Here is a 15,428-nt window from a genome sequence, read left to right as displayed (position 1 = left end):
CCAGATGATGTTTATTCTAAGCACGTGCAAACCTCTTTTTGATGCTGTTTCCAAAATGATGCAGCAGCTAAATGTATTATACCTGTGGGAATCGTAAACCTTAGGGCCTGATTCTCCTCACTATATAATAAGAATGGTGAAAAGTAGCCTTAAAGTAGGTATAAATTGCATTTAAATCTTCTTTATGGCTCAGCAGTGGTAGAAAGAAGCCTCAATATAAATGAGAATCAGGTCCCCAGTATTTATTTAACCCTTGGGCTTTGTATATCATTTTATTTTCACCTTTAAGAGATTTGCAGAGGGATTTTTAATCAGGGTTCGGTGTACAGAAAGCTAAATGTTTTCATTGCCTTACAAGTAACTTTAATCATAGAGACAGATCATTCTTTTTAGTTCTCAAGAGGGAATGGTAGAATTTCCTGCCTTTGTACAAACTGAGCTAAATGTTTCTGACACCCATAGTACGGTGTCAATTGGAAATTCACATTTCATGTAATAACAGACCATTTTAATTTCATGAGCTAAAGAATTGGTTTCCACTTGCAAATTGTACTGAAGAAAGCAATATTGTCAGAAGAACTGGCACAGTGCTTCAAGAGATAAATCTATTGAATTAAATAAGAGGCTTTCATTACCTTTTACATTGCATTTTCATATAACATAAGCGTTAATTAAACTCTTCATTGCTTTCTCCTACTCAGCAGAGCAGTTGCTCGGTCTGACAAGAAGTGCTGCCCAAGAAAACATGTGGCACCCAAACAGAGTCATTAAAATACACTTAGTCCAGCAGAAGGGAAGGAAGGGTAAAGGGGGAGAAATGTTTTGTTGCATTTGGGCAAGTGGGACCTATTTACAGAAATACATAATTTTTGTGTTTCAGGTTTTGACAGTAAGACAGCTCAGATGACTTGGAACAGGTCATCTCTCTAGGTGTTTCTCCAGGCATTTTGAAACAAATAGAAAGCAAGCAATTGTCTTTGAATTTTTAAGTCTATGTCCGTTTATGACAAAGGCTTCTTCAGCGTGAGGACTCACTTTTGATGTGAGATAGTTCTACCTTTTTTGTACCAAAACAACTCTGCAAAGTGTATCTCCCCTCCTGTCTGAGAAATGTCCAACTATGGCAAAGTTGTTGATATAGATTCAAAGTGTTCCCAATCAAGTGGGCAAGCCTTAAAGAGCTCTTTGGGTATGTATATTTGGTTCTGACCCATTTCCGTCTGTACTCAAATATTTCTAATTCCTTTTTTTCTTGTGATTCCAGGGGAACATTTGAGAATCTGCCCTCAGGAATATACATGTTGCACCTCAGAAATGGAGGACAAATTAAGCCAACAGAGCAAACTGGAGTTTGAAAACTTAGTGGAGGAGACAAGTCACTTTGTACGCACCACTTTTGTATCCCGGCACAAGAAGTTTGACGGTAGGCTGGATATAATTTACTTATTTTCAAGGTTATGGGATTTAAAAGTCAGTTATCCAGAATGAATTCCAGTGGTTTTTTATTTTATGCTTAGATACCATATTGCAGTTGTCAGTTTGGCTAAGATAAGGGTTAACTTACAGCTGGTATGCTTATCAGCCTTGTGAGTATTGCCTTTAATTACAATAACATCAAGAATTGGACTGTTAAGCGCCTGCAGGCTTGGCTAATGTTGAAAAAAGATATTAGATATGCATAGAGAGGTTTATAATTTTTGTCTCCTAGTTTCAAATGCAAAATTTAGGTTTGCAATTATGTTCACTGTTCCAAGATGAACTGTGGATCTCCCATAATTTTTGTTACTGCAAAGCAGTATTTTTTTTCAGTCTGCCTTTTTGTAGCCTTAAGACTGCATTTTTTCCCTGCATGATTTCTAGTGATGTACGGAGCCTCTTAGAGGGCTTCTAGCTTCCAAACACTCCATCCTCAGTTGAGAGGAATTGTCATGCAAGCCACTTAAGCAGTATCGAACACATGTTTTATATCTAGAAAAAAATTGACAAGGACAGTTTGGGATTTTTGTTTGTCTCTAATCAGTGCTGCAAACTCTTCAGCCTTTGTAAGACCTTTGTTAGATCACTTTGTGTCACAATTTGCAAAATGCAAAGGGTAAAAGAGCTTCAGAATATTCGGTGTTGACTTTATTTAAATATGAAATCTGTGTTTGCGTTGAATGTGCCCCATGAGCATGTCTGTATATGTGTAAGTAGGAAAGATTCTGGCACTAAAACGTATAAATTGGCATTGCAAAGAGGATTGCAGAGCTATATCTTTGCATGTAGGTAGAAAGCCCGCAAACAGGTGCAGGAAAACTACACTTGTTCGTGTAGGCCTTTATATCATTTTACACATTATTGAAAGTTACATAGTATCATAGAACATGTAGAGTTGGAAGGGACTTTTAAGAGTCATTTAGTCCAACTCTTCTGCAGGAAGCAGGGAAATCTACTAGATCAGATTGCTCTGAGCCTGTCCAACCTGGGCTCGAATGTTTCCAGGGATGGGGCGTCTACCACCTCTCTGGACAACCTGTTCCAGTGTTCCACCACCTTCACCGTAAAAAATTTCTTCCTTGGGAGACATGGAAGGTCTTGTAGATTTCTGCAATATTTTTCTGCTGTACCAGGCATGTCCACATCTCTCCTGCAGTGGGGAGCCCAGACCTGCACCCAGTACTCCAAAGGTGGCCTTACCAGTGCTGAGCTGAAAGGCAATGTTCTCCTGGCAATGTTCCTACATAATTTCTACGTCAGTTTTATATTTCATTTTACCTGAAGTGCAGTACTTTCCGAATGTCTACAAGAACTAATTTCTGTAAAAAAAAAATACAAACAGGAGAAGCTAAATATGAAATTTCTAACAGAGAACTTTAGAAATATTAAGCATTTTGGAACCAGCTATAATCAGAATAAATGATGCCTTTCTTTTAACTGGCAATCAGTTCTTGCATTCTAACGCCCTGTACAATCTTACTTATTTCTTATTCATTTGTCCTTCACATTTCTAAGGGGCTGTCACTGTGTTGGGACTTTTAACTGCTCCATTCTTCTGGATTCATTTTTTTCCTAAGTGTTTTATTCATCATAGAATGCAAGGTTCAAAGATGTCTCAGAGCCAGATGTCTAACAGTAGTATTTTTCATTTGGTTTCCATATTCTAGACAATCAATGTGAATTAGCATGAGTCACTACACAACATAATAGCAGCTGCCAATTGTTTCTTGGCTGAACTTTATGTGCAGAGGTTTACATCTGTATTGCCCATGTCAGAATATTTGCTATTGCATTGCTATACTGTATGGTCATTTCAAAAAAATCAGTATCTGGAATTTCACTAATGGGTACATGAGGATCCAGAGAATCTTCTCCTGAGAATCTTGTCTAAGGGAGAAAGCCTTGAAATGAGAAAAATTCCCTTGAAACAGTGGCTGCTCAATGTTCCTAGCAAAGAACGCAATACCTGTTTCAGCAATGGGACTCACAAACCCTTCTAAAAACTAGGAAAAGGAACAAAAAGCCCTTCAGGCAGACAGGAAGCACACAGGAAGTTAAGATTTCTAGTGGATATGGATTTTTCTTTTTCCTCAGGGCTTTGCATAGAACTAATCCAAATAAGCACACATGTAATGATCAGCTGTTTCTTGTTCCTCACAACAGACAAGCTATCGTGCTCCAATTCTTGCGCCCCCATTGCATGCCTCAAAACAACTTAAAATATATTATGCTCCCAGTGTAGCTGTAATACTATCGTCTGATTATCACCGATTCCCTTGCATGGTGGCATTGCTGAGCAGCTGTTTCACAGACAAGCCAATTTCTTTTAAGCATTGCTCCATCAGCAGCCGAAACCAGCCCTACCGAAAGGTTTTGTCATTAATGCTAATGAGGAGACAAGAGCTGTTCAGTGACATTTTCTCACTAATTCTTTGAATAACTATAGAAAAATTATAGCAAATAATTTTAATTTAGGCTAAATAGATCTGAAGCTGATAAATGAGACACTGTGTCCCTCATTCTCATTTTAAAAAGTACAGTAGTAGTCTTGGTAATGGTGTGAAAAATGAAAGAATATCTAAGAATAGCTGTCATGAACTTGAATGGATATGGATAGCCTTCAGCAGAACGTGTGAGGCATGATGCCATTTAAGGAAAATAACCTGAATAGCTTAAGAACCAATCTGCAGCTGCATTGATCTGTCTTACAGGGTCATCATTCCCTATGCTCCCTTTTTTTACAGTCTAGGAGAACAATGATCCATACCCATTAGTGCTGCTTATATTTCTTACAGTCATTACCAGCAGTAGCCGAGTAAATTACAGGGCAGGAAAGAAAGTTTCAAAGCTAATTCCCCAAAACAATACCTGCAAAAATAGCTGGCATCTCAGACGCTCTGTATTCTCTTTTTCAATTTATGAAAGAACTTGAAGAAAAATAGTGGTTTGAATCTTTCCTTGATACTGGAGCTTGCAAAAAAATATATTTTGTGAAGCTACTTGCCAATCAAGTAAGAACTCTTCAATGAGATGAACTCTTGTAGCCAGGTATAAGTATCTCATTAAACTTGGCAAAAGAAGTGTGGAAAGGAAAATAAGGGAGATGCTGGAAGTCAGAATACACTGAGGTTCCGTTGCATGGTCAATGGAAGTCTTCTGCCCTCTCCTCCCACTTCCTCCCACCCTTGCTGCCCAGCCTCCCAGCTCAACTTGAGCCCCAGCTCATGCCTGGAGCTGCACTGACCTCCGTGGGCTTCAGCAGAGGAGAGGGAGCGCAACAGCACAGGAGCCCACTTGCGCACTGGTGCTGTCATGGTTGGCAGGTGAAGGACAGACTTTTCAGCAGGATATTTTTTTCATGCTCTGCTTACTTTGAACATGAAAGGGTATGGTTTTCATAGGAAGATTTTTGTTTTCTTCCTTTATTTTTCTGAAGCAGGGAATCAGAGCTGATTGGGAGGCAGGAGTCTTCTAAGGACTGTGAGAAAGTCAAACGGATACAGCATAATCTGTGTACTTTATGCACCTACTCTTATTATTCTAGTGCTGCTGCAGAACATAGGCTCTAACATACTAAAGCTGTGATACCAAATACTTCCATTTTTAGTTCTGTGCAAGGTGGTGGTGTTCTGTTTAGTTTTCTTTGTTTCTGTTACAAGATTTCAGTGTTGCTTTGCAATGTGTTTCTCATCAAATGCAAAAGCCATTGCAGGGCAGGTGGCTTTTTAAAACTCCACAACTGTTCGGCTGTAACAGTGCTAGCAGGGCCACAGTTTCCATATAATTCATCTACTGTTTTAACACAATAGGTAACTTCTGCACTTGCCAAAATACAGGCCTTAGAGCAGTTAGAAGCCTTAAGAAGAGGTAACATCTGCTGGCTTGTAGTATGTAACTGCTTGCAAGCCTTCATTGGACATCTGGTGCAAGTTTCTAAACTTTACAGAGATTCTTGATAAAAGATCTCTCACCTTATATTTGACAGGAAACATTAATTTGAAAATAAAATATTCTATACCCAATCCAAATCCTATCAAAGTTGATAATAGCCTAAGAGAAATCTCTATTGCCTACAAGTGATTTTAGAGTCTAATCTGCAAGATTTGCACTGAGATTACTGTTTATCATTGTTTCACATATTAAGTCAAAATTTGTTTATAAATTACATTAAATAAAAATAAATTATTTTTCAAAAAGTTAACCCAAAGAGGTGAGGCGGCAAGCCTACAGACTTGGAAATGAAGTATTGGACCAGTAGAACAGTTTCCAACCAGGAGTGCAAATTCCTGTAACCTGGTCAAGTCTCATGGCACTGCTGTGGGAACTGGTGTCTTCTGCACGCTCCCTGCAGCTGGAAATTAACTTTGTGCATTTGGATGGCTTGTTCTCTCTGCTCTTCCACAGCTTCATTTGTAAGTGCAGCTGGTCAGTGGAGCATGTAATCTTCTAACCAGCTGCATCAGGTTTATGAAGCTGCAAAGCAAAGGACAAGCTGCTACCCTGTGATGGAACAGGCGGACATGATCCACTCTCAAATGGATCTCGTTAGAAAGCATGTTGTCCAGATATAGCTAAATGCAAACAGGCTTTGAGAGGGCAGGGATCCAGTATTTTCCTGTTAAACAGAAAGCAGAATTTGCCTTGCTGAATATTAGATGTCCATGGTATAGAGTACTCCTGTAGGTTCATTCTGTAGTCGAGAAAGAATGATACGTGCAAGTCATGCTGCTCTAACATTTACGTCTCAAATAGGTCATGAAAAATCTCTCCCTGAAGTGCTTTTTCTCTACATTGATTAGAGAGGGCATTTAGTTCAGACATAGATGCCTATACTGTGGACTTACACATTTGTTCAGATAAATTCCACCCCAAGGAACTGAATAAAAGAGTGAAACATCTAAAACATTTTTTGAGGCTCTCTTTGTGTGTTTTTTTTTCCTCCTTTACAAAAGTAATTCTCTGGGGTTTTTTTCAGTAGTATTTTGTGGGGAAAAAGACATTAAATATATTGAAGCAAGTAAGCACCACGGCGGTCAGTTATTATCTTATGCTAGTTGGAAAAAACCACTGTCCTGTTGAATTCAAATGACATTTAATCTTCACTGAAGCTCGGAATAGTGTATGTTTTTAATATTTTATGATGGAAATTGTTTTTTGAACTTAGCTTCCAAGCCTTAAAAATACTAACACATAAGTAAAATTGCTGATTTACAAATACTAAAAATGCTTCAAAGGCATATGGACAACTAATAAAGGACTCAGCCTCAAGTCCATAACACTGATGAAAGACATCAGTCTTCTGATGATCAGCTGTCAGAGGCTTGGTTACCCATACCTGATTCTTACTCTGATGGTAAGTGCTCACCTGACACACAGCAAGGACAAAACCGTGCTGCAAAAATAAAAAATAAGGACTGTATATAAAAAATGAAGCCACAAAACAAGAGTCTTCATACATAGTGTTAGCACTCTGGATAATAGGAACTCTTGCTTTATAATTTCTCATTTGTTATCTTAAACTGTCATTAAATACAGAAATCTTGGGGTTTTTTTTTAATGAATCTCTTGACTGTAATACACAGACATTGTTCTTTTTTTTTGCTGCCCTTCTTTTCTTAATTCTTTTGCCGGTTGTCCAAATAACTGGGAAATTAAAAGCAGACTTAAATAGTGTACCATGAAAAGGGTCCTGGAATATTTGAAAAAAATATTTTCTGAATCTCTTCATATCTAAAAGACTTTTAATAGAGTTTATTTAAAATTAAAGCTTCCCTTTTTTTCCTTTTACCTCTGCTCTGTGGTTTACCATAATTATGTGGAAATGGCTCTTTTTCTGGGAGGAGTATCATAGGAATGTCACTTTTATCAGTAAGACAGATCCTTTAGGGAGAGAAGGGAACAATATGCCTACGTGCCATAAGAATACTTTTAGAGATAGCTTAAAAACAGACATATTAAGGTCCACTTGTGCTATATCAAGTGGTAATTATGAACAATTTTATAATTTTATAAAATTATATTTAAATCAGATATTTAAATCAGAGCTACCAGATCTTCAGGAAGAAAATAGGAAAGATGTGCCACATGGGTACTGCTTGTGAAGTCTTCCCTTCTCACTTTACATTAGCTCTCATTCCGTACTCATAGCTGAGAGGTAAAAATAAACACATGCTGCCTACACTCCCGTAGTGCAATCTAGCTGCTTGTCTGTGTAAATGCTGGTAGAGAGGAGTAGCAGTTGGTTTCTGTGTGGGCAGCCCCACTCGGTGCTGGTGAGGGCTGATAAACGCTGTGCAGGCAAGCTGGTTAGCGTAACACCATGCTCACAACCCAACTGTTGTTAGATGTGACACCACCATAACTATAGTGTGGTTGCTGCTGGAGAAACTGCTACAAACAAAATAAAAGTGGATCACCAAGATAAAAACCCTACTAGCTTATCCATACTGCGGTATTTCTTACTTGTTGGTACTCTGCATGAACATTCAGGTGTCATTTCTGAAATCTTGGGACTTCAAAGTCGCATGGCTCAATAGATAGCACCTATGTTATTGAAATGTTCCCATTTTCCTAAATATATTGAAACACTAAATTTTACTGATTCTCTATAATGTTTTTCATGGGTTCTTTTTCTGAATATTACTGATGCAGTTCCCACTTGGTCACTTCTCAAGATATTTACATAAATTCGGATCTTTATTTTCAACTTTTCCAAATTATACTGAAATAGTTTTGCTTAATGTGTTTATTTTATGTGCATCACCTGGTCAGTTTACCCTAGGTTATGCATAGATTCATTTACAAGCGTTATGAGAAATAAACTCTTTCATTTTCTTCTAGCTATAACCTATGTGCTTTATACGTTCAGAATGATATTTCACTGAAACATCAGCTGACTGTTTCACCAATGTGCAGGTCTATTGCCTATGATTAACAGCAGTGACATTGTAAGGGCAATGCACAGAGCAGGAGATTAAGTGGAAAAGGAGGAGAGAGAGAAAGAGAGGTAGGACCAAAAATACTATGTCATAAGCTGTTATGGCTATAATCATGTAAAGGACAGTATATAGCTTACAGGAGCAATCTTAGTTGGGTAATTTGGTGCAGCTTTTGTGGAAGAGAGTCTTCATATTAGTGGAGAGACAGATGGTGGACACCATTGCTACTTGAAGTGTGCTTTGAGGCTACACCAAGAATTTTAATAAAATGAACAACAAACCTTAAGGCCTATAATATACCTTCTTTAATATATGGCAAGTTATTAATTAAACATTCTTTGGTGAAATTATTTATTATGTATTGATAATTTTTGTGGTATCATGGGAGCGTCTAGAAGCCATTCACTATTTCTGAGTTAGGAAATTCATCAACACACAGCTAAAAGGCTATCCTTGCTCTTGAAGAGCTATACTCATAGTGAAAAAAGTAGACATATGTGAAGCAGGAAGGAGGTGAAAACAGCTCATTTCAGTAACACAGGACATTTTCAGTCAATGAAATCTCGGCAAGATCATGGCCAAAAAAAGACAACAGGAGGTAGTTTTTGAGTACTAACTTCGGTGAGTGGGTACAACGTATGCAATTTAATTTTTACTCCAGTAAGAGCAACTTGACAATGCAAGTACTAAAACCGTGCTGAGGAAATAGATTCTGTTGTTGTCTGATTTTTCCTTCTTCTGACATTGAAGCATTTTCACAGTGGTGTGCAGCTTAAGGAAGGCATCAATTTATACACACTTGTTTTATCAAAGTTGAATCAAAGCTTGGTAGCATCATGGAGTTACCACTGGAAGACAAGGTGATCTCTGCTTGATGTGAACTAGTTTTTGGAGCGTGTAAAATCTCGAGAGGGGGGAAAAAATATGACAAGCTTTTAAAGCATAACAATAAATGGATGCCCGTGAAGGAATTCAGACCTGGAAATTTACTATTTTCTCAGAGCAATTAACTATTAAGACTAAGTAAGTAATGATTATTTGGATTTTTTAATTTTTAAAAGCTAGAAACAATTGCTTGAAGAAAACACCTTGTTTAAATCACCACACAAAGCAAGAAGCAAGATTTGAAGTTGAAATGTGTATTTCATGTCAACAAAATGCTATACAGATTTAGTTTTGGATTTCAGTAAATTCAGGTGTTTTGAAGGATTTCAAATAAATGCTGAATGCTGAAAAATCCAACATTTGCATTTAAAAATTGGGAAAAAAATAATAAACTTTATTCCAATAGTATATCTTATGGCACAGTAAAGTTCTATGAATTTGTGAAAAGCATCAGCACTGCATTTTTAATTTTTATGAGTTTCTGATATTAACAATTTGGTCAGCTTTATGAGCAAATCTCAAACACTCCCAGAAAAGTGGTATTTTCTCAGTGTCTACTGTTGCATATAGCTCCATAACTTGCTGGCACTCCTACAAGTAAATAACATAGTAATTTAAACTTTCATTAAATAACTTGCAGAGGGAACCTGTCTCACCTTCTCTGGTGCCTAATGAAGTTTCAGTACTGGCCGTGAGCTGAAGATGCTTCTGGGCTCTGAGGTGGATCCCGGAGTCTCAGATACCTCAGGATATTTTGGACTCTACCAAACCCAGCTAGCTGGGATCTGCTGCCTACTGAAGAGAGTTGCAGCCAGTGGAGAGCTATAGCTGTGAAATTTGCCTCTTTTTAAAGCGATGCCCAGAAGCCATCTTTTTCCTGTATATGGTCTGTATTTGAGAATCGGTTTCCTATTTTGATACCAAAACATACATGACCTGGTGTTTAAAAGGCCACTGTGCACTTGTAAACATGTTCATATTCAGCTCCTAGAAGTTATTACTTACTTATTCACACATTAGATTTTAAGTCTAAGTAAAGGTGTATAGGCTTGATCATGCTAATCCAATTTTATATCAATAAGGGAGGAGATTTTGTTTGTTTGTTTGTTTTTTTCAAATAGCTGGAAATGTGAACCAGTGAAAATTCCATGTTTAGTGATGTTCATTACATTGCCACATCCTACTTGGTCCAGTTTTGCCACATTAACCCAGACTCCGATCATTCTTGGAGTTTTACTTCTTTAGACTCTTCTAGCAATGCAGTCAATGGGAATGGTGACATTTTGGACAGAGGCAAGATGCCGCTAAATCATACAACCTTCTTAACTATTCCCCATTTGTATAGTGCACCTATACCACACGTGGCATTCTTCTGTGCCAACGTGGACCTTGAAGTACCATATCTGGAAAACCACAGCTGCATGAGAACAGTTTGGAGACCAGGCAGAAGAAATGGAGCTGAGTGGTGCTTGTAGTAGTTTTCCAAATAGGCTAATGAGGAATACCCACTATCACACATACTTGTCTCTAGGATGCTTCCTAGGATTTGTTCTTGACATGTTAATAATAAATGGAAGTCCTTAACCACTCTTCTAATATTTTGGCATAGCTGTCATTTTATCAATACCAATTATTAAGACATTGTAAAGATGCAATTTTGTTCTGTTCATTCTATTGACTTAAAGATATTATTTAGCAGATACACAGTTGTACTGTTTAAATATCAGTTATATTTTTTCAGCAGTCCACTGCCAGAGACTAGCTTCTCAAGCAAGTTATATGGTGACATAATTAAAGACAGGGATAAAATAAAATGCCTTGCAGGGTAGGGATCCCTACATGACAGCTTCTCTGTTAAACAAAAAATGAGATGCTAAATATCAACTGATCATTAAGGAAATTTAAATTAAGAATTTGTACAGTTCTTAGACTGGAAATTACCTTACAACAGACTTTTTTTCCACATTTTATAGTCACAGTATTACACTTCTTGAATAGTATTTTTAGCAGTTTCAGTGTCATGCGGTCTCTGTACAGATGTGATCATTGGATCAGGACCTACCTATTAAATCTGCATATCTTTGTATAAATACTTCTTTTTATGCCAAAAAAAAAAAAAAAGAAAATAGGAAAGGCTTTGGAAAGTGAAACAGGATAAAGTTTTCAAATGGTCCTTCAATAAATGCTCCTTGTGGAAGGAAGGTACTGCTGGTCTCAGGAATCTGAGTGTACCTGGTTTGCTCTGAGGTTACATAGTTCTTAAAAACAAAACAAAACAAAATTAATGTCAATTCAAAGTAATAATTGGCCAGTTCTAAAAACAGAGCTAGAGACGCAAGACTGTTCTTGCCAGGATAATATAATGCTTAAGTATTCACAGGGAAACCTAAAAGCATAGGGATTTATTTGGATTTTCTAGCATCTTACATTCTTACATTTTCTTTCTTAATGTGACTGGTTTTTTTAACTGCTTTCTTTCATATGCACTGAATCCGTGACAATACATAAAACTAGAAAAATCCGTGCCCAAGGATAAGTCTGTGCTGAACCTCTACTTGTACAGGCGTAATGCCAGGCCTTTGCATGGGGATCAATTTGCATTTTCAGCTAATGCATAAAATAAAATGCAGCAAGCCAGAGCGATGTTGTACCCACCATTTTTAATAAAGCACTTAGAAATAAAACTCCTTATCCTCACCTTCACCTGTGCTATGCTCGTGATTTATGTAGTTACATTGCCGAGAGACGTGTTTCTCCAGCATGATCCATGTTTTTCTACTTATGCATCAGTAGATTGCTGGCTACAACTTTATCGTTGTTGTAGCGGTGTGCCTAGGAGGAAATTATTTTGTTCATCCATTTCTAAAGAGGTGTATGGAAGAAGAGCCATGCAGAAGAGGAAGGGAAGATTAGAAGCAAGAGGAGGACAGATGAGAACTGACTGTACTTGTATGGTGGCCTTAGTCCTACGAAAGGATGGTTGAGTGTTAAAAGTTGGTGGCCCGAGGAAGGCCACCTCGGCAAGGGTGTATCACTGGACAACACATGGGGCTTTATTGCCATTGCAGTGAACAGTTTTGTTTGCCAAAGGTTGCAGGATCTGGTAAATCATCTAAAGGTATGAGCAGGAGAAGGTGGCTGTTACCTGAGGATTGTTTACCAGCAGGAAGTTTTTGTTGGTTTTGAGTATTATGTAGTATGTAAATCTGCCCTCCTCCTGGCACCTACTTTTCCTCTTCAACTCAAAAGAGACTTCAGAATGCAAGGAGTATTTCTAATTAGGCCTTCAAATGCACAGCTTGAAAGGTAACAGTCTTGGCATAGTATAAAAACAATGGCAGTTTCCTGGTTTGACTAAAATTTCCAAATGTCTTAATCTCTTTAATTTTCTTCTCTAATGTTGCTTTTTATAAATTCCCTAAATAGAAAATGTGTTACTATGCAGACTGGTAATGCCCTTATTGATAATCTATGTTGTATTTATTTATTTATTTATTTCTACATTAAGCATAGCCAGGAAAGCTATAATGCATATTTTAGTTAGGACTAGCAGTGATGTGAGATACTTTTTATGTAATCTCTGAAATAAAAACAATACAACATTAGCGGGGGGAAAAGCACAGACCCAGTCACCATTTAAGGGAGTAACTTTTGCATCTGTAGTGCAATGCTATAGGTGTGGAAAGGAAGATATCCCTGGACAGTCTATCGGTCAGTCTCAAACTAAGACTCAGGTGATAATACTGCTTCTGAATTTGTGCGATGTTGTTCATGCCCATGTGAAATCAAAAAGTTTATACTGTGGCCATGTGTTATTTCTTGTTTGTTGCTTGCCCAGTATTTTTGCTTATGGCTTACCAAAAAAATATATATATATTTCTGGTTTGTTTTGTTTTTAGATAAGGAGACAAATATCTTGCATTTTAAGTGTTGTACCATTACTGGACACACTGGTAGCAAGATAATTTTCTGATGGCTATAGGGTGCACTGATAAAAGAGCAAAACAAGGCATCTTTGCAATAAGCACATTTTTTAGATCAAAATATTAAATGTCCTTTAAAGGAATAAATTACCAATGAAAAAGGAAAAATTTAAATTACTTCTACTTGCAAGGATTTAAAAGATACTGCCTGAAGTTATTCTTGTTTGGATGAGTGGTCTTTGTTTTCCTTGCTTACAACTTGTATACAGGACCTGAATATTGCTAGGTGTCGTTTCTTTCCTTCTGTCTTTTTAAAAATTTTGTTTTACTACTCAGACCTTACATATCCTTCTCACTTGAAATTTCCTTCATTAATACGATGAAAATGTTTAGGCTGGTTATATTTGAACTCCTGTTGTTCAAGAATTTCAGATGTCAAAGTTTAGGACCAACCGCAAGGTCACCTTACTCTCATGGTGATGCATACCATCAGCCAACTTTAAACCAACTAAACTGGTGTAGCTTGTTAAATCAGCAAAAATGTGCTGTAGTTTCTTCAGATAAAAGAAAAGGCAGGAAGGGATAGAAAGAGAAAGAGGGGTGAAAATTCAGTGGCTTGGCTGTATATTATGGCAAGTAATTCTTGATGATAAGAACAAACTACTGTCAAGAGAGTAACAAAATGAGGAGGTAGAAATTTTGAGAAGGAGGAACTTGATAATCTAGTGCTTGACTGGCTGCTTATGTTCAGCTGTGACATAAAAACATCAAAGTATCAATGTAGATTTCAGACTCCGAGGAAAGGGCCAGACCCTGCTCCCACCAGTGCCTTACCACTTAGTCTATTTAAAAGACTTTATCAGACTACTCAGCGAAACAGCACACTATCAAATTCACTAATAGGCCATCTACAATCAAGTGCAGCAAGTTCTGCAACAGCTAAAAGGTTTCTTCTCAGCTTCTGTTTGCAAAACATGTGTGAGTTAATGGAGTATCACATTTATATAGTGCTGGGGCATTGACCTGAAGTCTCTTCAGGAAATAGATCTAGATTTTACCTCGACATACTGTGTTTTACAATGGAAACAGCTCACATTTTCTAATGAGATGATAGTGTTATTTGTTCATTAAATAATAAAGGTGGATGACAACTTTTCTATGCCTGAATCCCGACCATCTGTACAGTACTATGTTGTTCCTTCTTGGAGGAAAGTTATCTTCCAAGTATGTCTCATTTGTCTGTGTTTGCCAACTTAATAATTGAGTAAAGTAGGGCAGCTAAAAGTTTACAGTAACAATCCCAGTTTGTATGGCTAGGAGAAAGAAAATAATCTGGTTTTGTGCCATTTGGGAAGGAATTTGGGGAATGATTTAGAAATGCGTGGAGAGTGGAGGATTTCTAAGGCCACATTCCTTGTGAAAGCATGATTCTCATATCAGTCGCACAGATAATTAATATAAAGAACTTTTTCTTGTGCTGGTGCCAATCTATCTGTCATATTTTAACTGTTGAACACAGAACATGCTTACAGCTTGTCAAACTTTCCTATTAATGTTGACATCTCTCCTTAGGTAAGAAATGAAGAAAGGCTGGACACAGATTTAGCAATTAGAATTCAGTAGATAATTTAACATGGTCTGAAAATACTATCCCTTATCCCATCTGCTACCAAAAAAAAAAAGACAATTATGAGTTACATATACATTCTCCAAGTGAAAAGGCTTGTTTTCAAATCCGCATCTGCTTCAAATATTTCTGAAATTAGACTCAAGACACTTTGCTGAAAAGAAAACTTGTCATCTGATTTTGCAGAGTTGTCCTGTATTGTCATATTTTTAAAAAAATACATAATTCTCTCCAGCCACACAGAAAGGCTTCACACATATTATTCACAGGGGAATGAATATGCAATGGATCATTGTCCCAGAATGATAGAGATGGAAATCATAGATGTTAAATGAGAATGTAAATCATATATCCCTGAACCTGTGAACCACCAGGTTGCTAACTCATTCTTTCAAGCAGTTTAATCTATCCAGATCGTGACAGTTCTTCTGTATATGAAAGTATCTCAGACTTATTTTGGTTTTCACCCCATATATTTTCATTCTACTATTTATATGTTAAACAGCACCGGTCCATATACTGACCCCTGAGGAACGCCACTCATCACTGGTCTCCATTTGGACAGTGAGCCGTTGACCA

General features: G+C 37.4%; 1 protein-coding gene across 2 annotated transcripts in view; it reads left to right on the top strand.

Moving 5' to 3' along the window:
* GPC6 (glypican 6) overlaps nt 1–15,428 on the top strand; it is a 797,727-nt gene that overhangs the window by 239,215 nt on the left and 543,084 nt on the right. For both annotated transcript variants that reach the window (XM_086771443.1, XM_086771435.1), the window contains exon 2: nt 1,265–1,423. In XM_086771443.1, coding sequence (XP_086627569.1) covers nt 1,265–1,423 — 159 coding nt within the window. The remainder of the gene's footprint in view (nt 1–1,264; nt 1,424–15,428) is intronic.

The sequence above is a fragment of the Chlamydotis macqueenii genome, chromosome 1 (genome assembly GCF_036417535.1).
Source record: "Chlamydotis macqueenii isolate bChlMac1 chromosome 1, bChlMac1.mat, whole genome shotgun sequence".
Taxonomy (NCBI): Eukaryota; Metazoa; Chordata; class Aves; order Otidiformes; family Otididae; genus Chlamydotis; species Chlamydotis macqueenii.
The sequence above is the reverse complement of the archived record's forward strand: the minus strand, read 5'-3'. Positions and strand labels throughout refer to the sequence as shown.